The sequence below is a fragment of the Pelophylax lessonae genome (genome assembly GCF_965119305.1).
Source record: "Pelophylax lessonae genome assembly, chromosome: 3".
Lineage (NCBI taxonomy): Eukaryota > Metazoa > Chordata > Amphibia > Anura > Ranidae > Pelophylax > Pelophylax lessonae.
The window spans coordinates 81,860,470-81,884,382 of NC_138770.1; the positions used below are offsets into that span (position 1 = coordinate 81,860,470).

General features: G+C 46.9%; 1 protein-coding gene across 1 annotated transcript in view; it reads left to right on the top strand.

The window, feature by feature from the left end:
• TMEM214 (transmembrane protein 214) overlaps nucleotides 1-23,913 on the top strand; it is a 108,139-nt gene that overhangs the window by 62,894 nt on the left and 21,332 nt on the right. The window contains exons 12-14 of the mRNA XM_082249332.1: nucleotides 17,497-17,593; nucleotides 17,934-18,102; nucleotides 19,484-19,635. Of these exons, the coding sequence (XP_082105458.1) occupies nucleotides 17,497-17,593; nucleotides 17,934-18,102; nucleotides 19,484-19,635 (418 nt within the window). The remainder of the gene's footprint in view (nucleotides 1-17,496; nucleotides 17,594-17,933; nucleotides 18,103-19,483; nucleotides 19,636-23,913) is intronic.

Genomic DNA, 23,913 nt, shown 5'->3' on the forward strand with positions numbered 1-23,913 from the left:
AATGCAGCTCTGGTACTAATGTCATTAACCACTTGACCTCTGGAAGATTTACCCTCATTCATGACCAAGCCATTTTTTTACTATACGTATTCTGACTCCAATTGTAATAGTGACTTATCCCTTGCTGAGATCTATTCCTGGCCTGTATAAGCAGATACAATCACCGCAGACAGTTATCAGATAGCTGAACTTTTTCTTTCCATTCACATAGGTTTTATTACAAGCAGTAGGTATAGCAGACAACAAAATGTGGCAGATGATTGAAGGATGGTATCTGCAGGTCAAAACATGGTAATGTGTTCCCGGATGCAAGCAGATTGTATAAAGGTCTAGACAGATGTGGCCATCTCTATTCCCACAAGCATAAAAAGCAGGAACAGGAAATACATCCTAAATGGGAGGGGACAGGAAGGAACACAGAAGGGAAAGACAAAGCAAGTGCAACAACCGAAACAACCACAAGATGGCAGTAGAAAACCAATTATGACATTACCACAACTATGCATTACAGTAAACCCCCGCTCCATCGCGGTTCAGTTTTTGCGGTCCCGGTATATTTTGTAATGTTTTGTAATGTTATTTTACTATATAAATCATTAAAAATGAAATTTTTGTGTTTTCCATAGCTCTTGCTATGTCTCTCAGTATCTTTTATGTGTTTAAATGAGTTTCTATTGTTTTAAAAGTGTGTTTAACCACTTTACGTCTGCCTGCAGTAATATTACTGCGGCAAAGTGGCTCGTTATTGTCTGACGACGTAGTACTACGTCGTCAGACACTCCCCTTTCTCGGCGCTGTATTCAGTCACAGTGGGAGTCGGGCCAGGGGAGGAGCAGCGGCGATCGCCGCCGCTCTTCCCCGATCGTCGGGGATCTAGTGTGGAGATCCGCCTGCTTGTGTAAACACAAGCGGGTGGATCTCCTAAGTGACAGGCAGGGTTCAGCATAGCTGAACCCTGGATCTGTGCTTGTGTCACTCAGTCACCTCCCCCCACATACGTCAGTAAGCACCAGGCATATATTAACCCCTCCCTCTCCAATAAAGTTAACCCCTTCCCTGCCAGTGTCATTTTTACAGTAACAGTGCATATATATAGCACTGATTACTGCAGTAATGTCACTGGTACCCCCAAAAGTGTCAAATGTCAGTCAAGGGTCCGATCTGTCCGCCGCAGTGTCGCAGTCCCGCAAAAAAAATCTCAGATCGCCGCCATTACGCGTTAAAAAAAAAAAAAAACACCAAACATGACAAATCTTTCCCTTTGTTAGTAAACGCAATAACTTTTGCGCAAACCAATCAAAATACGCTTATTGTGATTTTTTTTACCAAACATAGGTAGCAGAAAACAAAGGTGGCCAAAAATTTAAAAATTTGATTTTTACATTTTTTTGGGGGGGAATTTCATATAAAAAAAATGTGAAAAATATTGTTGTTTTTTCAGAATTTACACTTTTTTTTGTTTAGCGCAAAAAGTAAAAATCGCACAGGTGATCAAATGCCACCAAAAGAAAGCTCTGTTTGTGGGGAAAAAAAAGGACGTAAATTTTGTTTGGGTACGGCGTCGCACGACCGCGCAATTTTCAGTTAAAGTCGCACAGCGCCGAATCGCAAAAAGTGGCCCAGACGTAAGACAGCAAAATCCTCTAGTGGTAAAGTGGTTAAAGACCTTAAAATGCTTTGTCACGTACAGTGACAGTAAAAAAACATGCCTACAATGCATTTTAATAGGTTTTTTTCTATTTCGCGGATTCTCACTTCGCGGCTGGGTCCGGAACGTAACCCCCGCAATGGAGGGGGGTTTACTGTATATTATATTTTACATATTGGTGTAACAGCACAATACGGCACTGCTTTACTTAAACTGACTATTGCGCATCATGCTACGCTGTACATAAACCAAATTTGTAATTTTCTCTATCGTTCATTGAATGACACAGCTCCAGAATTTTCTTGACCATTGGTTATGCTGCCCCCTACAGGAGTAGGACACTTGGCAGGAAAAAGCTTTACCACGTCTATGGGGCAGTCAAAGGGGGTATACTCCCACTTCCTGCTATAGGCATTACATTTTTTCTGCCTAGTCAGAAGTAAAGACCTAGTTCTTTGCTGGGATCTCTTTTGTCTTTTTCCTCTTGTTTTCTGTTCTTGTGAGAACTACAATCAACTGCTGGACTGGGCGACGGACTGGATATTCTAGATCCTTATGGTCTACCCAGTCCGGCAAGCGAGCACAACCTGACTTCCGCTCCGTGCTAGGTTGGCCAGCGAAATAGCCCCACTGGGCGGGGGCTGGCCGGCGAGTTAAGCATCTCGTGAGGGCGCATAGACCTGGTCACGACCTGAGTCGCAGCACACCTCTGGCCTGCAGCACCCCCCATTCCGATGGTGCGGTGGTCTCTGGAGTGATGTTCACCCGGTTTCCATGGTATGGTAAGTAGGGTCTCCCACTACCACTGGTGGCCTTTTTGGGTGGATGTGGGCCCCTCCCAGGAACAGTCTAACCCCCGGATTCCCTTCCTTCCCACATTGTGTCCTCCCTCATTTATCTGGGCCCCCCTGTGGACCACCCCTCATTCACCCAAACCTAGCTCTCCCCCCCCCACCTCTCCTTCTGGGCTGGCCATACATGTTATGTCTGTGTGGGGGTGCTGAGCAGGCGATAGGGGCCAGGAGGGCAAAAAGACGGCTGCTAAAACTACGGTTTTTGGGGGGATGCTCCTGGTGGAGCTCCTACCAGGGCCCCTCCTTACTGATCTTTTGTTTCTGGGGGTCCCAGGGGCTGCGTGGGTGCCGCATGTAGCCGCCATTTTGCCGTGGATGGCTGCTACAGGTATCTGCAGCGATGTTGGTGTAGTCTGGCCATTTTCTTAGTTTCCTATTGATGTAAAGCGGCGGCCATGTTTTTGAAGCCTATGGATTGGTGATTTGGCAGTGGGCCTCTAATGTTACTTCCTGGATTGCCTTCTTCTCTGATACCTGTGCAGCCTTGAGTTCTGCTCTATTATGAGTCGGTGGTGGTGAGTCTCTGTGGGTGCAAAACACCTCCCTCTTCTATAGCAGCAAATTTTGTCTGCCTGGACTTTGGTGTCGCTTGTGCAGCGGTGGGGTTTTTTTTAGCAGTTTTTTTTTTTTCTTTTTTGCTACTGGTCCCCTAGGTTAACCCATGGAGTCCCTGAAACATGTCTAACGGCCTGACCCCCCTCTGAGGCTGTAGGGGCCCTTTGGGTCCCAGTCCACTTGTCTGCTCTGACGGCTGTCCTAGAGTCACTAGTGTCCAGGGTAGATATGTTACTGCAACACAGGACAGGCAAAAAGCATCCCCGCCTTCACCTGCATCCTGTCTTCTCAGATTCTGAAGTTGACCTGGTCACCACGGATGCAAGTGACCCTACTGGGTCTGCGTCCACGCACCCTGAGTTGTCAGATAGTAAAGATGATTCCTCTTCCACTACCACTGCGCATGAAAAAGCGCTAGTGGATGCATTGATTGTACCTGTGCGGGAAACGTTCAAACTGGAGGACGCAGCTGCTGTTGTGTCAGACTCTGGTACAATTCGGTACCTGCAGATCCTCAAAGGAGGCAAAGGTTTTCCCATTTCCCACCTTTTTTTACACGATTGTTGCGAGTCAGTGGGGTTTCCCTAAATGCCCTGTCGAGGTGCCTAAGCTTTTTGCTAGAAGGTATCCTTTTGAAGAGTCCCTGTTAAGAAAAAAAATAGTCCTGCCTATGGTGGATTCTCAGGTTTCCAGGTAAAATAAAGCCACCCTTCTCCCGGTGGAGGACTCTCTCTTTTTAAAGACGCTTTTGACAAGAGAGCTGAATCTCTGGTCTGACACCTTTTTTTACCATGGCCGGTTCCATCCTTAGACCGGTGTTTACCCTAACTTTGGTTTCCCAGACATTAACGGTATGGGCAAAGCTTTTGCACCAGGATTTTGAATGGGGAACAGATTCCCCCTAACTTTGCTGAGCTGGCTGACCAGTTGGTCCAGGGGTTACAGTTCATCTGTGATGCCTCATTGGATGCGGCTCCCTTAATTTGCAGGGTATCTGTAACAGCGGTGATCCTTCTGCGCATGATATGGCTCAAATACTGGTCTGCGGACCAGGCTTCCAAGAAGGTCCTGTCTGATCTCCCTTTTCTAGGAGATCATCTGTTCAGAGCTTCCATGGATGAGATCATTAATGGTCTTACAGGAAGGGGGGAGGGGAAGAGTATGCTTTTCACGCAGGCTACCAGGAGCAAGGAGTCTCATCGCAAACGTCTCCCTTTCTTCCCGGCTCACAAGTGGCCCTTTCATTCCTCAAGATCTCAGGACAAGGGATCATCGAAACCAGTTCGAACCCCCTCAGGAGGTTCAAAGAGGCTGTGGTCTGGTAAGCTGAGGGCCGGTCCCTCTAGACCAGTGTTTCTCAACTCCGGTCCTCAGGGCACACTAACAAGCCAGGTTTGCAAGAAAACTGAAATACATCACAGGTGATATAATTTGCTGCTCAGTGATTGCAGTATTCTAGTCTGCATCTCCCCAAGGTATTAAAATCTGGCCTGTTAGTGTGCCCTGAGAACCGGAGTTGAGAAACACTGCTCTAGACCCACAGACAAGCCCTCATCTGCCTGAAGGGGTGCCATCACTTGACTGTAGTGAAATACCCCCTCTGGATGGGGGCTGGCCAGCGAGCGAAACACCTCGCGAGGTTGCATAGCCCTGGTTACGATCAGAGTCAGTGTACCTCAAGCCACAGCACCCCCATTCTTAATGGTGCGGTGGACTGCTGGGAGTGGCGCCCACCTGGTGCCGTAGTGTTCCCCCCCCCCCCCTCCTTTCTTTCGGAATTGTTGGGGTGGTTGCAGGCCCTCCCTGGGGATGGTAGGCCCCCTCTTGTGTCCTTTATCCCCTTCACGTTTTTTCCCCATCTTCACAGCAGGGTTCCCCCTGCGTAGGTTGTCCTCACTTTCCCCTGTCCACCCCCCCCCCCCCCCCTTAGCGCCTTTTTGGGTGGCATGGGTGTATTTAGGTAGGGGGCTTGTCTGGTGGGTGGGTGCTGCTGTCGGTTCCCTTTTTCGGGGGTGCCTTTACCTTGGTGCTGCGGGGGGGGTTCCTTTCTGGTGGATGCCTCTTCCCTGGGATACCGGGTTGCGTGGCGCCGCCGTTTTGCTGTGGATGCTGCATTTCCGGCTTCGGCAACCATGTTTGTGTAGTCCAGCGGCCATATTTTTGGTTTCCCATGGAGAATAGCGGCCATTTTCTTGTAGTCTGAATGCGGTGATGTGCTGTGGGGGCCTCTAGTGTTAGTGTCGGCGCTTCCTCTTTTTCCATCAGTGTGGCAGGCTGTTTGGTGCTCTCCAGCTCTGGGGTGATGAATCTCTGGGGGTATACGATCCTTACTCTATTCCTATACAGCGCCACAGGTGCGCTGATTCTTGTGGTGCGCGGGGGGTTCCCCTTTTTTGTAAAAAATATATATAATTTTTTGTTTTGCATGGCTCAGATTAACCCTTTGTTGGCAATGGAGCTTCTGTAAAGTATATCCCCACCTGACCTGCTCCTGGAAGCAGCGGGACCCTCTGGTTCTGTCTGCCCTGGCGGCCATGACGGCAGCCTTGCAGCTCCTTGTATCCAAGGTAGATATGGGCTTTCAACAAGGCCTAGCAAGAAGCGCCCCCGCCCTCACCTGTATCCTCCTGCTTTTTCAGTCTGAGGTGGATTTGGCTGCCGCGGACAAGAGTCGGCCCACTTGGTCTGTGTCCACGCAGGCTGAATGCTTTAACAGTGAAGACGAGTCATCCTCCTCCGCAGCCACGCTTGAAAAGTCGCTGCTAATTGTCAGTACAGGAAACTTTAAAGTTGGGGACTCAGCTAATGCTGAGTCAGCAACGGGGGTGTCAAACTGTTTGACACCCGCAAATCTTCCAAGGTGACAGATGTTCCCCCTTTCCTGCCTATTTTGACGGGATTGTCACTAATCAGTGGTGTTCTCCAAAACGCATGATTGGAATACCTAAGCGCTTAGCTAGGAGATATCCCTTTGAGGAGTCTCTCCTGAAGAAAATTACGGTTCCAGCGTCGGTGGACTCTCAGGTTTCCAGGTTAAATAAGGCTACGCTTTTGCCGGAAGAGGATTCTCCATCCTGTAGGATCCCTTGGACAAGAGAGCGGAGGCTCTGGTCTGGTATCTTTTCACCGTGGATGGTTCAATGTTGAGGCCGGTGTTTGCTATCACCTTGGTATCCCAGACCTTAACTGAATGGAATAAAGTTTTATGCCAGGATCTGAAAGGGAGCCTCCTGAGCTGGCGGATCAGTTGATACAGGGGATACATTTGTGATGCATCTTTGAATGCGGCCCCATTGCTGGTAGGGTATCTGTGATGGCGGTAAATCTTTGATCCATGATTTGGTTGAACTACTGCTCGGCTGACCAGGCTTCTAAAAAGAGGTGCTGACTGGCCTACCTTTTGTAGTCGTCTGTTCGGTACCTCTATGGAAGGTATTATTAAGGGCCTTACAGGCGATTAGTACTTTCGCAGGTTGCTAAGGTTAAGGAACCTCGTCATAAACGTGGTTCTTCGTGGCTTTCTTATGTCTGGATCGCAGGGAAAGGGTTCGAGATCAACCCGTAATTTTGCGGGAGGCTCCAAGAGACCCTGGAAGGGTAAGTCAAAAGCGGGCACTTCTGGTTCCGCAGACAAGCCTTCCCCAGCCTGAAGGGGTGCTCTAACCCGCATCTGGGGTGGAGGGATGTCTTTGCCTTTTTCCGGATCCGTGGACCTTGCAAATTCAGGACAGATGGGTCCACGAGTTGGTTCGGTTACAAGATCGTGTTTTGGTCCTTGCCTCCTGCAAGGTTCTTTCCTTCCAACTTGCGCTTGTCTCACGATCAGCTACAGGGCCTCTATGGGGCAGTGCAGGACCCGTTAACACAAAGACTCATTGTGCTGGATCCAGAGTCAGGACGTTTTCAAGGTTTATTCAAATCTGTTTACAGTCTCTAGGAAGGATGGCATGGTTCGTCCGATCTTGGATCTCAAGGCTCTGAACCACTTTGTTCGGGTTCAGAAATTTCGGATGGAGTCCATCTGCATGGTAGTAGCTTTCCTTCATCAAGGGGTTCTTCTGGCTTATATTGCTCTCAAGGATGCTTACCTTCAAATTCCAATAAATGTCGGGCATCAGCTTTTTCTTTATTTTGCCATGGGCGAGGAGCACTATCAATTTGTGGCGTTAGCTTTTGGTCTCTCCTCAGCTCCTTGGATGTTCAAAGGTTTTGGCCCTAGTTCTGGTCTTGTTACGGCAGAAAGGGATCGCAAAACTTGGTTACCTGGACAATCTGCTTCTGCGTGCAGTCTTCCTCGGCTCTAGAAGCCGACTTGGACGTTACTGTGGGAACTCTACAGGAGCTCGGATGGTCGCTAAATTTTCAGAACTCAGCATTGACTCCATCCACCAAGCTGGACTACTTGGGTCTGACCCTGGACTCGGCGTCGGCCAGGGGGTTTCTTCCTCAGGCGAAACATCTGAAGCTACAGGATGCGGTTTGGCTCCTGTTGTCCAACCATCGGTTGTCGCCTGCGAGGCGGTTCAGTTTGCTCAGTTCAATACCAGAATTCTGCCAAGGGAGATTCTGTCCAAATAGAACAAGGATCCACAGTTATGGGACAATCTGATCATGTTGAGTCGGGGTTCGAGGGAGACTGTTATGTTGGCTCCGCTCCCCGGCGCTTCCGTCTAGGAAAATCCTTTCTTCCCGGAATTGGATTGTCATCACCACGTATGCCAGTCTGTCCAGGTGGTGATATCTTGGCTGTGTACTCGGCCCAAGGTATTTGGGCTCAAGAGGAGTCCAGTCTGCCGATCAACATCCTGGAGATTCAGGCGATCAGGCTTTGTCTGTCTCGACCATCCGCTGACATCCGATTTGCGTCCTTTCAATTCTGTTCCGTTATTTGCAACGGAACAGAACCCTATTTTTTCTTCCATTTAAAAAACGGAAAGGACGCAAAATCGGATGTCAGCGGTGTCATCCGCTGACATCCGCAATCCCATAGACATACATTCTGTCCGTATATCATCCGCAAACAGATGGGATGATATGCGGACATACGGACCGGATGACACAAATGTTATCCGTGTCCGTGAAAAAAAAGTGCCGGAGCGGATCGCAATACGGTCTGCTCCGTGTGAAAGAGGCCTTAGTGCTTGAATGTGAAATTGTTTCAGCCTCTTACAGTCCCTGTACAGTGGGGCTGAAGTGTGAGAGGAAAAGTCAGCACAAGGGGTCAATCAGTATGTGTGCTGACATGAAGCATGCTGAAAGAGCAGAGTGACACCATTGAACTTGTCATTGTACAGTCACAGACTGAGGTCGGGTTCTGGACGACCTGGACTCAGGTGGAGGTGGGTCAAATGATGCCGCAGAATTGCAAAACCATCTCTCCTTCTGTTTGTTAAGCTGTCCAGGTAATTTGAAATCCTGCATGTAGAGCAGGCTCCATCTTGGCTCCAATAACGCATTCTAGCATTGGTTTTACTTAATCGCATGACACAAGGGATTTATTTGAAAAAAAGTGTACAGGTGTGCCTAGAGATGTAAAATTTCCGGAAGTTTTGAAGCTCAGAATAAAGTTTTCCCCGTTTTTTGGGGGGAATAAATGGACATTTCGGAAAAATTGAAAAAATGCTACATTAGCACTTTTAACATTGAAAGTCCTTCTGTTACTTTAGGAACATAAAATATGATTATGGACAATTTGACTTGACATAAAATTATCACAACTAGCATATTAAAAATATAGTGTAGCCAAACAATTATCACAAACAGAATTTACTTTTTTTAGAATATTTGTAACAAAGGGAGCAACAATCTCCTGAACTGCTTACTAGTTTATATTGAACAGCCAAAAAGCCTCCACAAAACCATTTTCAAAACCAAAAGTAACAATTTTTCATATTTCCTCTCCACAATATTAAATATAAAAACCCTATTCTTCTAAAAAGAATTGAAGATGGGGGGGGGGGGGGGGGGAGTATTAAGAAGAGAATTTCAATGGACATTTAATCAGAATCATTTTCTGAGCTGAAATTGTCAGTATCCGTCTCTGCTTCTGCAGCTACTCTTTTTTTTTGTCCGTCATCACAATTAGGAACTTCTAAAAACTGAAGGTTTGCCCGGATCAAAACAAGCTTCTCTACCCTTTCACATGTTAGTTTATTTCTTGACTTAGTGTGAGTGTTTCCAAACATAGACCAGATTCTTTCACATGCTGCAGAAGATGGAGGTATCTGAAGAAGGCGAGAAGCAATAGGAGTCAGAGGCTGTGTTGTGCAAAGACCTTGCCACCATGTTGCAGGAGGAACATGTTTGGCAGAATCCCAGATTGCATTCCTGGACCAAATCCCTGAAGATGTCCTATATTCTGCAACATTTGAAAGTACCTTCCTAACATAAAATCCTTAATGTGATGCTTGTTTTGTGATCCAGTCAAATGCAGTAGCAGTGTCATCATCACTTATGTTTGCCCCTTTGAATCTTTGATCCAACAGATTTGCAGCAGCATGAATTGGATGACAACAAACTTCTTCCCTTTTTTTTTTTTTTTTTTTTTTTTTTTAAATAAAATCTTTCACGTCTATAGTTGTAAGTGGAGATATACTGAGTTTTTCAAAAACAGTTTTTCTCTAGCGCTCATTGACAGACGTAGTCCTCGGTGATACACCACCTTCGGGTTATGTTGCCTCCACAGGAGCAGGACTAGACAGGAAATTAAAAAGCTCTGGCCACACCCTAGGGGCAGTCCCAGAGGGTATATCCTCTCTCTCTCTGCCTCAGCAAATCAGTTATTTTCTGTCTAGTTAGGAGTAAGGACCTAGATACCTTGCTGGGATCTTAGGTCCTGGCAAGAATTTTTTCTTAAAGGATTTTTTAGACAGCTTTTTTTCTCCAGTGTTCCTGTGAGATCTTCAAGCAAGAAAGCTGAACTGGGCGACGGGCTGGATGTTGAGATCCGGTGGTCACCCCAGTTCAGCCTACGAGCGCGTGCAGGCCATAGCTCCGCGCTGGGTCGGCCGCGACAAAGTCCCATTAAAGGACTGTCCACGCGAGTTAAACGTCTCGCTGAAACGCCAAAGACCATGAGTCACGGCGTCCGTATCGGTCGACAGCCCTCCCGCCCCGGTGGAGAGGGGTACTGTCAGGAGTTGGTGCCCGCCTGGTTCCGGTATGGTGAGTAGTATGTTCCCCCTTTTCCCCTGACTGGTCTTGTGGTGAACGCGGGCCCCTCTCTGTATGGTAAGATAGAGTCCCTCTCTATCCTATAACATGACACAGATCCTCCTACTTTGAGTGTGATTTTATGTGCAAAAAGCCAGGAGGCTTGGTTTGGGAGCTAACAATCTAATTGTATACATGTTAAAAAGATGTAATCTGTGGCATTCTGGGAATCTTACGGTGTTAAGAATAAGCTACCTACCAGTCAGAAGCCACGGACATGTAGACTGCCTTCCTAATCAGATCTCCAGCTATTAGCAGGCCTCCCGAATGGCCATGCGGTCCGCCAGGGTTGGTACCGCCAACCACGTCATATCCCCATGCAGAGAGAGTGTTGTGTGCCCTGCAGCACACCGCTATTCAGTACAGGCCGCCGCCTTTTTTTTTGCTGGATCGCACGAGCCGCCATTTTGGCGTAGCCTCGTGTCTCCAGCATGGGGGCGGCCATGTTTGAGGTGATCCAAACACCTCGTGGAGCTTGGGGGAGGCGCCGGAAGGCGTGCAGAGGGGCGGAGCCGCCTCCTTTCTTCCTGGGCAGCCAGCCAAAAGACTTCCTGTTTGTCAAGACAGCGCTGTAACCTGTTGCAGTTAAACTCTGAGCATCAAGTGGTGAGCCTGGGGGTCTATCTCTCTCTCTCTCTCTCGTTCGATAGGGATCCCTAGCAGGTAACACTAAGGGGCTTTTGTGGCGCTGGGGGTCTGAAAAGAAAAAAAAAAAAAAAAAAGTTTTTTATTTTTGAATTATATTATCCATGAAGTGACTGGAATTATCATGGACCCTGCCACACATATTCCCCCACCTGTTTCCCTCGAGGGGGCCACGGGACCCGCCGGTGCACAGAGTATAGAGTCATTTACAGCAATTTTGGAGTCTATGGTGGCTCGGGTGGAGGCGGCCTGTCAGGGACGGGGGTCAAGGAAGCGACCCCCGCCTACCCCTATATTATCTGACACCTCTGACTCTGATTCAGAGATGGTCACTGCAGTTGCAGGTTCCTCTGCAAGGGCTGTTATCCCAGGTAAAGCCCCCTCAGACAGTGAGGAGGACGCTTCTTCTCCTGCTATAATTCAGGAAGAAGCATTGGTGGACGCACTAGTTGTGGCAGTGCAGGAAACCTTAAAACTTGAGGCTTTACCGGCAGAGGCAACTGAAACAGAGATTCCTTTTGGTACTAATAAGCCCATCAAAACGGTGAAGGTTTTTCCTGTACCTAAATGTTTCGGTAATCAGATTAAAGGAGAATGGGAGCATTCTAAATGTACCTTTACTATTTCCAAGCGTATTGCTAGACGCTATCCGTTTGAGGAATCCATCATTAAGAAATGGACGGTACCACCAGTGGTGGATCCACCTATTTCCAGGCTGAATAAAGCCACGGTTATTCCAGTGGAGGACACTTCGTCCTTTAAGGATCCGGTGGATCGAAAGATGGAAGCAGAGTCCCGCACCATCTTCTCTCTGATAGGGTCAGCATTTAGACCAGTAATTGTTATTGGTCTAGTTTCCCAGACACTTACAGAATGGGCGAAAATGGTACGCCAAGATCTTAGGGGAAAAGATATTCCCCAGGAGACATCTGATTTGATGGAACAGATTATACAAGGGCTACAGTTTATCTGTGATGCAGCCTTGGACACTACTCCCTTATTAGGGCATGCATCTAAGTCAGCGGTGATCCTCAGACGTGTGCTGTGGTTAAAATGCTGGTCAGCTGACCTAGGTTCCAAAAAGACCTTGACAAATCTCCCCTTTCAGGGGAATCGTCTATTTGGGGCCAACCTAGATGAAATCATTAAGGATGCCACTGGGGGCAAGAGCACTTTTTTGCCACAGGCTGCTAAAGCTAAGGGACCTCGCAACAAGCGAGGACCTTTCTTTACCGCCCATAAAGGGCGCCCGGCTGGTACTAGCGGGAAAGGCAAGACTCCTCCAGGAGGGTTCAAGAAGGGCTGGTCGGACAAGCAAAGGACCAACCCAGCCAAACCCGAAGCAAAGGCGTACACAGCCTGAAGGTGCGCCCCCACCCGGTTTCAGGGTGGGGGGACGTTTTCACCGGTATTCAGGACATTAGATCGAGCATCAACCATTACTACCGGTGCGATTCTTCCCTTCCAACATTTAAGTACTACAGGAAGCGGTAGTTACCGTTCCCTGAATAGATCTTTTCCTTTACCTTTTCCTAAGATTAGTCCCGATACCTCACAGGAATCGGATCTGGTTGACCAGATAGGCCAAGTAGCCTCTAGTCGGGTGACTTCGGTCCCTGAGGTTCAACCAGAAAAGATCACCTTTCCTGATAACTATCAGGTATCTGATAAATGTGTGGGAACAGAAAACGACCAGACTTTCTCGGATGGTCGGGGCCAGATACCTCTAGGGACGCCTGGTTCAGATTCTATCAGCGCCAGTGGTCCTAGAAATTCTAGGCTGGCCTCCTCAAGCCGGCCTGGCCGACTTGGACATGTTAGTCGTAGACGTTCCGTGGGAACTTCGTCTCAGGGAGTGTCTGTGGTCTCAAGGACCAATTTACCATCATGCTTTCCAATCGCTGGGTTTAATGGCCTGGCCATTGAGACCCAGGTACTGAAGGACAGAGGTTTGTCTACTTCAGTCATTCCTACCCTTATTAAAGCAAGGAAAGCGACTTCCAGCAAAGTCTATTATCACACATGGAAGACTTATATTGCGTGGTGCGAATCTTTAGGATTTCCTCCACGCACCTTTTCGGTGACTCGAATATTGGCCTTTTTGCAACAAGGGGTTGAGCAGAAGCTAGCCTTGAGCACCATCAAGGGTCAAGTTTCAGCATTAGCAATCTTCTTTCAGAAGCCTTTAGCTACCAAATCCTTGGTGCGGAATTTCATCCAGGGGGTGCGGCACCTGGCTCCTCCAGTCCGCGCGCCCTTACCGCCCTGGGATCTTAATTTGGTTTTGTCGGTTCTACAGAAACCTCCCTTTGAAAACATCAGGGAGATTCCCTTGCTTACTTTATCCCAGAAGGTGGCCTTCTTGGTGGCTATTACTTCTGCTCGCAGGGTGTCAGAACTGGCTGCATTATCATGCCAGTCCCCTTACCTAGTGATTCATAGGGATAAGGTAGTACTTCATCCTAAGCCATCTTTTCTTCCTAAGGTGGTTTCAGATTTTCATCTGAATGAAGATATTGTACTACCTTCCTTGTGTCCTCAGCCCAAGCATCATCGGGAACATGCGTTGCATTCCTTAGATGTGGTTCGGGCAATCAGGGTATACCTGAAAGCTACGGAATCTTTCCGTAAGACGGATTCACTTTTTGTGATCACGGATGGCCCCAGAAAGGGTTTGCCTGCATCTGCCGCGACCATTGCCAAATGGATTAGACAAACGGTGGTACAGGCTTATTCTATTAAGGGTCAGAGTCCTCCGTTCCCTGTTAGGGCGCACTCCACTCGAGCGCTCAGTACTTCCTGGGCCTTTCGCCATCAGGCGTCAGTGGTCCAGGTATGTAAGGCGGCCACCTGGTCGTCGGTACATACCTTTACAAAATTCTATAATATTGATGTGACGGCATCGGCGGATGCCTCATTTGGCCGCAAGGTTTTGCAGGCCGCAATTTGAGGAGACCGGTGGTCTACCTCGAGGGTTTTTTTTTTTCTGTTTGAAAAAAAAAAAAAAAAAAAAAAAAATTTCTCTTTTTTTGTTGAGTCTCATCATTAAGGATGAGCATTGTAAACTTCTAGTTGGCACCGATTGGGCCTTCTAGATTGGGATTTGATTTCATTTTCCCACCCCTCAGTTGTGATACTGCTCTGGGACGTCCCGAAGGTGGTGTATCACCGAGGACTACGTCTGTCAATGAGCGCTAGAGAAAAATGGATTTTTGTAAAATCTTACCGTAAAATCCTTTTCTCTTAGCTCATTGACAGACGTAGTCCCCGCCCCTCTGTTTTTTGAGTTGGGTTAAAATCTCTAAAGACTGCTTTTTCACATAACTGATTTGCTGAGGCAGAGAGAGAGAGGATATACCCTCTGGGACTGCCCCTAGGGTGTGGCCAGAGCTTTTTAATTTCCTGTCTAGTCCTGCTCCTGTGGAGGCAACATAACCCGAAGGTGGTGTATCACCGAGGACTACGTCTGTCAATGAGCTAAGAGAAAAGGATTTTACGGTAAGATTTTACAAAAATCCATTTTTATCTTGGTCATTAGATAAGGAATTCCTGACAAAAAGTGCACGATCTGATTCAGATGCAGTTATTGCTGCAGCAATTGGCTTTAGCATCTTCAGGGAATTTTGCAGCTGAACCTAGAAGACATCCTGATCAAGAACAGTGTTTCACTCCTCGGTACTTTAAGATCTTCAACTATTAGGCCCCTTTCACACTTGTGCGTCTTGTCATGCGGTTTGGGACTGCAAAATCGCATGACAAGTCGTCCATTATTTCCAATAAGTACCATTCATATCTGTGCGACCTGAAGTCGCAGCGACTTCAAAGTAGTCCCTGCACTACTTTGGCACGATTTTGAAGCATTTTAAGGCCAAAGACATTCAAGCCCAGTTAAACTTGCATCTAAATCGCCGTAAAATTGCGCCACTTTGAAGTCGCACAAGTATGAAAGGGGCCTTGCGGTTTCTTGAAGAGCTTCTTTGTTTTTTTAGTAAACTTTCAAAGGAGTTTACCAGTCCAACCCACCGAGTTTTACTACAGAGCTTCAGCTTAACTATGCTATTCTTTGCATTTGTTTCGACTTGCTGCTTCTTGAAAATTGCAGCTACAATATGAGTACCTTTTTACATGTTTAATACGTCTTTTGCTCGTCTATAGACCATTTGAAGGTTCTCCAACTTCATAATATCATTAAAAAGCAAGTTTAGCCCATGGGCTGCACATCCTATTTAGGGATGCTCCGATCCGGCTTTTTTGGAGCTGATACCGATATCTGGCGAGGTGAAATCGCTGATACCGAACCGATCCGGAGCTACACACAAAGCAAGCGGCTGCAGTACAGAGCAAAGCCGCTGCTTCGTGTGTGTGACTCCTCCATTCGCAGGCGGAGTGCATCCGATATCACTCCGCCTGTGAGCCGGGACTATACAGGAAGTAACGGCTCCCATCCCATACTAGTACTGCACCTAATAAGGGATGGCTGAGCCGTTACTCAGCAAAAACCGGATCGGCTCGTGAGGGACGGCTGAACTTTACCGATCTCCGATCCAGCTATTTTGTCTGGATCGGGGCCGATTTTCCGATCCGAATATCGGATCGGTGCATCCCTAATCCTATTGTGGTAATATGTGGATACTTCTCCATTTATGCTGCTTTCATATTGCTGGCATTTGTCAGTAAGCAAAGCAAATACTTTACCACCACTCTCAATTTTCTGTAGGACATCACAGATTTTACAGCGGATATACTCTGCAGTATGTATGTTCTCTCCTGTTTCAATACTTTTGTAAAAAACTGGCTGAGGTGTTATAACAAAATGTATACGGTAATTCCTTCTCCTCTCATTTGTCCATCCATCTGTAAGTAGACACAGTGCTTCATAAATTTTTTTCTTGCACCGATTCCATTACGCGTTCATATTCTGACTCCAAAAGAGGCTTGATCAAAGAATGTCTTCTGGGCAATAGGTATGATAGTCTTAATAATTTCAAAGCTTCCTGCCAGTATGTATTTTCAGTTATTGAAAACTGTGTTCTAGAAGAATATATTGCTCTTGCAAGAGCTTGATCAATTTTTTTCCTGATCTTCAGGTGTCATCTTGTCTATAAATGGAAGTTGGTGAATCATTTTTTGATGCAGCTGTCTTCAGTATCTGTTTACTTGAAGATGCTGCTGATGGGACAACACTTTGTGTTGCTGCTGACGTTTTTAGATGGAGTAGAAAGAGGACTTCTTGAACAAGAACGTTCAGAAAAACTGTGCATTGTCATCATTGTTGTCGTCTTCACTTCGATCCATGAAGGATTTTTTTATATCTACAGGACAAACAATGTGTTTTGTCATCCTGGTAGCATTTGGAAATGCATATTTTATCTGACAATATGTGCAAATCACATTTTTCTTTTCAGAAGAACTTGTAATGTGAAAATGCCTCCATATGCTAGATGTTGGTCTCACCATTTTTCTGAGGGGAGTAGCAAATAAAAACAAGAAAAAATGACTACTTTTTAAGAAGACACTAATCCTATGGTTGTGTGTGGGGGTCACTGGGGGAAGAACCACATTACTGGTAATTAAATTATTATTTACACAAAAGTTTATAAAGATAAACTAATGTAGCTAAATGATTCCGTTTTCTGGATCCAGAATCAGATTAATATAAACTCTTACCTTTTTTTAATGAAGTATAAACTTTCAGGTCCTTTTTTGTTTCTCTATTTTCTTCCAATGCTTTTGAGGCCTAGTGAACAGGATAGAACAAACCAAACAAACCTACTAAGGGTCCATTCTAGAGCGACTTGTCAGACGACTTGGTCGCCTGACAAGTCGCGGTCGGTCGCTCGCCATTGAATAGTACAGGACCCGTTCTAATAGGAGCGACACAAGTCGCTCCGACTTGGAAAAAGGGTCCTGTACTACTTTGGGGCGACTTGCATTGACTTCAATTATATGAAGTCCGTGCATGTCCCGCCGAGATCACGGTGCAAGCTGTGCACCGCGACTTCACAGGTCGCCCCACAAAATCCTGTCGCGCCAATCTGAATGAGCTGTAACATGCAAAAGCAAAACTGAAACCTTTCTTGTTACAATAGCTAGCAGCACAGCACATCCTAAAGGAAGAAATGCATACTTTTCTTGCATTGGAGGGTTCAGTTTGTTACCTAGGACTTGCTTGTCCTCACTCAGAAATTAGAATAATCTGATATACATTTTTTTTAGAAATGATTTGGAAAATATTTGAACACCCTGTCATAAAATATTTTATTCATCATGTTAAAATAAAATATTCCACAATTTTTTTTTTTTTTTCAATTTTTCTAAATTTTGGGGAAAAAAAAGCCTTCAGGAAAACGGAAAAACGTTTTTTTCCTGAAATGTTTCAATTTTTTTTTTTTCCGGGCCCTCACATCTCTAGGTGTGCCCATGTACAAATTTTACACCGATGTGTAGTAATTTCTCTACAAAGTCAGGGATGTTATATAGAATATCTGAATTACAATGAAAGCCTGGTTTTGATACATTCTCAGTTACATTCTAATCTGAAACTAAAGATTGCCCGTATTGACACCTGACTTCTTGTTGCAGCCTCTTCAACGGTGAAAATGCTGCAGCAGATGGGTGTGTTGTCGGCGTCACAGCAGGTATGGAGCAAAGTGTCGCACTACACCCAGCATGGACACAAGTGAGTAAACTGAACATCCTTCATCTGTGTCAACAGGCTTTAGGCTTGTGTCAATGAGCATGCTTTTGACATTTAGTCTGAAACATTTGAGATCATTCTGAACTGCTTTTTACCTGTTCAAGCTGTTTTTATATTTCCTAACACTTGTATGATGAGTAAAGCAGTTTTGAAGCCAATGAAACAGTCGGCACTGTTCCTTGTAGAATATTTTCCTGATATAATTTTGTGGTTCACAGAATACAACTTTTTTTTTTATTATGGTGTATTGTGGTCACTAAAAGTTAAACCTTATCTTTGTGCTGTAATTGACTGTTTTTTTTTTTTTTTATATGTTGTGCAGCTGGTTGGAGAGGAACGTTCCTGTGTATTATTCCCAGGCAGTGGAGGTGTTGGGACCAGGGCTGGAAATAATATGGGAGAAGAGCCGTGATGGGGCCATTTACATTGCACAGCATTTTTCAACTTATTTTGTATACCTTAAGGACAACCTGCCAGGGTTTATTCAGTGGGTAGGTTGCTCATATATGTTAACGGACCTCCTTCCTGCTTTCCTCCTACACTGTTCAGAACTACCTGACATAAATGTGAATCAATTAAGCTAAGGTAAATGTTTTCAGAATGCTAGAGAGATGGATGTGATATCCCAGGTAGAGGGGTTTCAAGCATATTTTTTCTTATGGAGGGGGGGATGTATCTAGAAAGATAGAGTAAAGGTCATGAATAGAGTATTTTCTTAGAGCAGACTTTCTTCTTCTTATAGAGCAGACTTTCTTAACCTTTTCAACATGGAGGAACCCTTGAAATAACTTTTCGGTCTTAAGGAACCCCTGCTAAAAGTTGCTATCTCTACAATTTGTGACACATTAGAGTGATGGTTAGTGGGCAGAATGTTTTACATTTGTGATCATTGGGAAAAATTGCCCTCTTACAGGTAGCTAAAAAGATCAATGGTGTCATTGAGAAATTATGAGGCAGAAATTGCTCATGAAAAGCAAATTCAAATTTGGTGTAGAAATAACTAAAACCAAAATTTTAAGATTCAACACAAATAAAATCCATTCGTAGAAGAGTCACATGAAGTCCACAAAAATTATGTTCAATCCAAAGGTTGTAATATGTACATCCACATAGCTCTTGATTCGGTTACACCAAAAAATAAAAGTTTTAACTCCACATGATTCAGTGAAAAACCTCATCAATAAGACTGACATCACTGGAACTTTAGGCCTCTCATTCACATGATCGGCATATAGCACTTATAAGCATTGATAAATCTGCTAATACCCGAGTTCTATCAATCCATCTTCCATTGCATCTTACTCATTACTCAAAGAACCTCTAGCAACCTCTGCCGGAATTCTAGAGTTCCAAGGAACGCAGGTTGAGAAACCCTGTTGGAGAATCATTTTGGAAGTGTTTATCCTGCTAATTGATGTTTGTAATCGGAAAGGAAGGGAGAAGATCAGGAACAAAGTATTTTCTACCCTATGGAGGATCTTTGGGGGGGACTGATATCCCAGAGATGGGTGTAATCAGAAAAGGTCAGAAACTGAGTCTTTGCATGAAGGATGTGAATCTCCGTATAGAGTATAACTGGACAAATAAAAGTAGAGAGTTTTTTGCCCTATGGAGATTGAGGACAGCCAAAAAAAAAAATTGCCTGTCAATAGGAAAAGTAGGGATGAAGGAAGGAAAAGTGAAAGGATGCCTATTTTGTATAGAGTTTTCACTGCTGCTCTGTAGGGATTGTTGGGTAGCTGTGACAAGAAAGGGAGCAATAAACCTCTATGGACAGGTACTGTTAGATGGAGCAACAAGTAGATTGGCATGAGTCCCTTTTTAAGATGCATTTTGTGTGTTCAATCACCGTTTATTCTTTTCTCTTTTTAGCTAAATGCCCAGATTCCTGACTCTGTCCACCAGTTTATAGAGTATCTAAAAGAGCTGCTGCTCCTCCTCCATCACAGATATCTTGTGCCTGCTACAGTGTATTGTATGACCGCTTTACAGACAGCGTGGCAGCAGTACGTTGATTCGTGCAAGTAAGTACATTTATAGCGTATGGGTTAAAGCTGTGTAAACAATGCAGGGAACCTTTAAAAGCAGAATCCATTTTAAATGTTATGTTCTGCAAAAAATGGCTAGTTTGCAGGTAATAAGACTCTGGATTTTTTTTTTTTTTCTTAAAATCAGCATAGCAAACTTCTGTGAGCTAATAGTCGCCCTCTAATTTCTACTAATGAAATTATCCTTAAAGGCTCATCCTTAGCCAAAACTTATTTAACTTAAGCTAAAGTAAGGAGAGGCAAGAATAGTGCCTTACAAGGCATAGGGGACCTCCAATCCTGGCATCACCATTATATGTAATGCTAAAGACTGAAGACGCAAATGTTGACACTATGACCCAGGAGTGGTTTCCCCTTACACTTGCCATGTTAAATAGATGTAGAAATACCCCAAATGATGACACAGCAATAGGATAGAAAGTTTCAACTTCTAGCTCTATCTAGAAAGGTCCCATTAATCTGTGTAAAGCTGTGGCTATGGGGGCAAGCCAGAAATTATATTTCTCTTACGTCCTCCGACAGTCGCTGCCATCTTCATATTCGTCACAATGGGGGGGTATTAGACTTTGCTCCGAAGGAGTAGCTAGGCAAAGGAATATGTTAACATTAAAGCTTTTAACATATCCCACCCCCAGGGGGTGGTCCCCTCAGTCAATACCCTCCTACTTCCTGCATCCATATCTCAGTTTCAATGTCTAGCTTGTCAGGAGTAGCTGGATCTCTCTATGCTGGGGCATTTTGCCTCAGCCTTTATCTTCTTTTTTGATTTTTTTGTTTGAGTTTTTTCTCTCTCCTTAGCTGTTCTTTTTGTCAGCATTAGTTAGTTCTTCTGATGAAGAGAATTCGTGCGGGCTGGGTCTCGGGCTGATTCCCCTGGTCTCAGGTTGTGGGTCAGTGGCTTCCCAGCCTGCCATCGAGCGTTCAGCCAGGTAACGCTCCTGGCACAGTGAACGACCCATCCCTGTTCGGTGCAGGGATGCTTGGTGAGCACTGGACGCTGTGCGGTTTCTTAACCCTGATTTTTCTGCGTCCTGAATGCGACTCTCCCTGCCACATGTGCAGTGGCTTGTTCGCCTGTGCGGGTTCCCCACGCCATTTAGGTAAGTGTATCTGTGTGGGGACCTGTCGGGGGGGGGGGGGGTGTCAGTCTGGGACTGTGTAACCTGCCTCTGTTCACACTGTTTGGCTCCCTATCGCTCTGGCTGTGGGCTGCAGGGGGGGGGGCTGTGCTGCACTATCTGTGTCAGACTGTGGGATGTGTGACAGGCTGTGTGCTGTGGGGCATGTTTTGTCATGTTTGGGCACAATACAGCGATCGCTGCGGCGGTCCGCCATGATTTTTACATGCTGTAGTGTTATACTGCGGTCCTCACAGTAGTGGGGGAGCGGCGGTTTCGGCGCCATTCTGGCTGCGCTCGCCCCGGCCGCATGTTTGCCATGCGGGCGGCCATTTTCTTGTAGCCTTCCATAGGCTTTAATAGAGCGCCCTGACTCATCACTTCCTCTTTCCTGGGTGCACCGATCGAGGCAGCAGCAGCAGTGGTCTCTTCAGGTTTAATCCTCTCTTCTTCCTATTTCCATTGCCTGTATTCAGTTTTATCCCTGTGGGGGTCTGCTTGTGCTAGTGTGTGTGTGGTGGGCTGCGCTAGCCGTGCTTGTTAAAGGGGCAGTTAACCCTTTATTCTCCAGCATATTTTTTGGGGCAATGGATTCTCAGGAAGGCAAATTTCCTGCCACCTTGGTGGGTAGCCAGGGGACTGCTGTTTCCCCCCAGGGGGGGATTTGGCTGAGGTGGTGGCTATCCTTGCTGCTCAGGTGCAGATGCTTGTGGCTGCTCAATCCACTAAAAGACCCAGAGTTTCAATGTCCTCTGATTCAGAGGGTGATGGTGATGGGGCTGCTATGGCTGGGATCTCCTTATCGGGGTCCCGTTCCTCCCTGGATCTCGTGGGGTCCGAGGCTGAGGTTGAAGGGGTTGATAATTCTCCCCCTGGCTCGCCTGAAGAGCTTGCAATCATGGATGAATTGGTTGCTTCTATTAAACAAACGCTGCGTTTGCAGGATGAACCGTGTCCTCCTGCTGCCCTGGCGGCTTATGGGACACAGAAAAGACGCAAGACATCGCAGGTCTTTCCCTGCACTGATGATTTTCAGCATGCTGTTAAGGAACAATGGCGCAATTTACGCAAACCTTTTGCTGTGCCAAGTAGGTTCAGGCTGCGTTATCCTTTCACGCCTACCACTGATGAACGGTGGTGTGTGCCGCCCCCGGTGGATCACGCGATAGCGGTTTTGAATAAATCCACTGCGGTTCCTGCAGAAGATACTCCGGTGTTCCGAGATGCCACGGATAGGAGACTGGAGTCTCTACTCATACTTATTCTGTTACGGGTTCGATGCTTAAAGCTCTGTTTGCCTCTCTTATGGCAGCCCAGGCTGTCGCGAGTTGGACGCAGGTGCTTAGGCGCGTCCTAGTGGCTGATTCGGCCTCACCGGCGACATTGGATATGGTGGATCAAATCCATCAAGGTGTCATGTATTTGTGTGATGCGGACTTGGATTTAGTGCCGTTGGCTGCACGTGTACACAGTGTGGCGGTGTTGTCTCGCCGCCTGGTTTGGTTAAAGTGTTGGTCTGTGGACCAATCTTCGCGCAAGACCCTAGCCAATCTGCCTTATGATGGATCTCGCCTTTTTGGGGAATCCTTGGATACGTTGATAAAGGGGATCACGGGCGGTAAGAGCACGCTCTTGCCCCATTTCCCCAAGGCGAAGGGGGCTCCTGGTAAGAAGCATACTAATTTTCGGCCTTCTCAGGGGTCCTTTCGTGCCTTTCAGTCGCACTACAAGGGCAAACCGTTCAAGGGTCACGGCTCCCAAAAGAAGCCGTGGTCTGGTAAGCAGAAGTCCGGTCAGTCCGGACCCGCTGCCCATAACAATGCGGCCTGAAGGGACGCCCTCACCCAGTTCTGGGGTGGGGGGACGCTTGCTCGGTTTTCTTCAACCCTGGCTGGCCCGCGTTCGGGACCGGTGGGTTCAGGAGATCGTTCGAACTGGCTACAAGATCGAGTTTCTCTCTCAGCCGGAGAGCAGATTCTTTCCCTCAAATCTTCAACTGTCTCCAGAGCGTTTGCGGGATCTGCACCTAGCGGTGCGGGACCTGAGGGCTCAGGGAGTGGTGGTTCCGGTGCCTCATCGGGACAGATTTCGGGGGTTTTATTCAAATCTGTTCACCGTGCCCAGGAAGGAGGGCAAGGTTCGTCCAATTCTGGACTTGAAGGCTCTGAACCGCTTTGTACGGGTTCGCAAGTTCCGTATGGAATCCCTGCAGTCGGTGGTGGCTGCCCTGGTTCCGGGGGAATTCATGGCCTCCATCGATTTTGAAGGATGCGTACCTTCACATCCCGATTTTCGAGGGTCACCAGAGGTACCTGCGATTCGCCATTTCGGAGGATCATTACCAATTCGTGGCGTTACCTTTTGGTCTCGCCTCGGCTCCACGGGTTTTCACCAAGGTGCTTGCACCGGTTCTGGCTTTGTTGAGAGCCCAGGGCATCTCTGTCCTGGGGTATCTGGACGATATTCTGGTTCGGTCTGCGACCAGCCAGGGTCTGGAAAAGGACCTGTCCGTCACGATGCAAACTCTACAGGAGTTTGGTTGGACGATAAATTTTCCAAAATCGACGCTGGGTCCGTCGGTTCGTCTTCCCTACCTGGGAATGATCCTTGACTCTGTCCAGGCGAAGGTCTTCCTGCCGGACGACAAACTCAGGACTCTTCAGGAGGAGGTCAGGTCCCTCAGGGACGTTCAACACTCGTCACTGCGGACGTGCATGAGATGTCTGGGGTTGATGGTCTCGGCCTTCGAGGCGATCCCCTTTGCCCAGTTCCACACGCGGGGTCTCCAAGCGGAGATCCTGTCCAGGTGGGACGGGCGACCGCAATCTCTGGATCGTCAGATCTCGTTGAGCCATCGCACCAGAAGGGATCTTCTGTGGTGGCTCCAGTCCCCGATGGTGTCAGGGGGCAAGTCCTTTCGTCCTCTATCGTGGACAGTGATCACCACGGATGCCAGCCTGTCGGGCTGGGGTGGTGTTCTGGGCGTTCTGTCCGCCCAGGGAACTTGGTCGGAGGGGGAGTCCTCCCTTCCGATCAACATTCTGGAATTGCGTGCGATAAATCTCTGCCTTCGTCGTTGGACGGACCGGCTGCAGGGCTGTCCGGTTCGGGTGCAGACGGACAATGCCACGGCGGT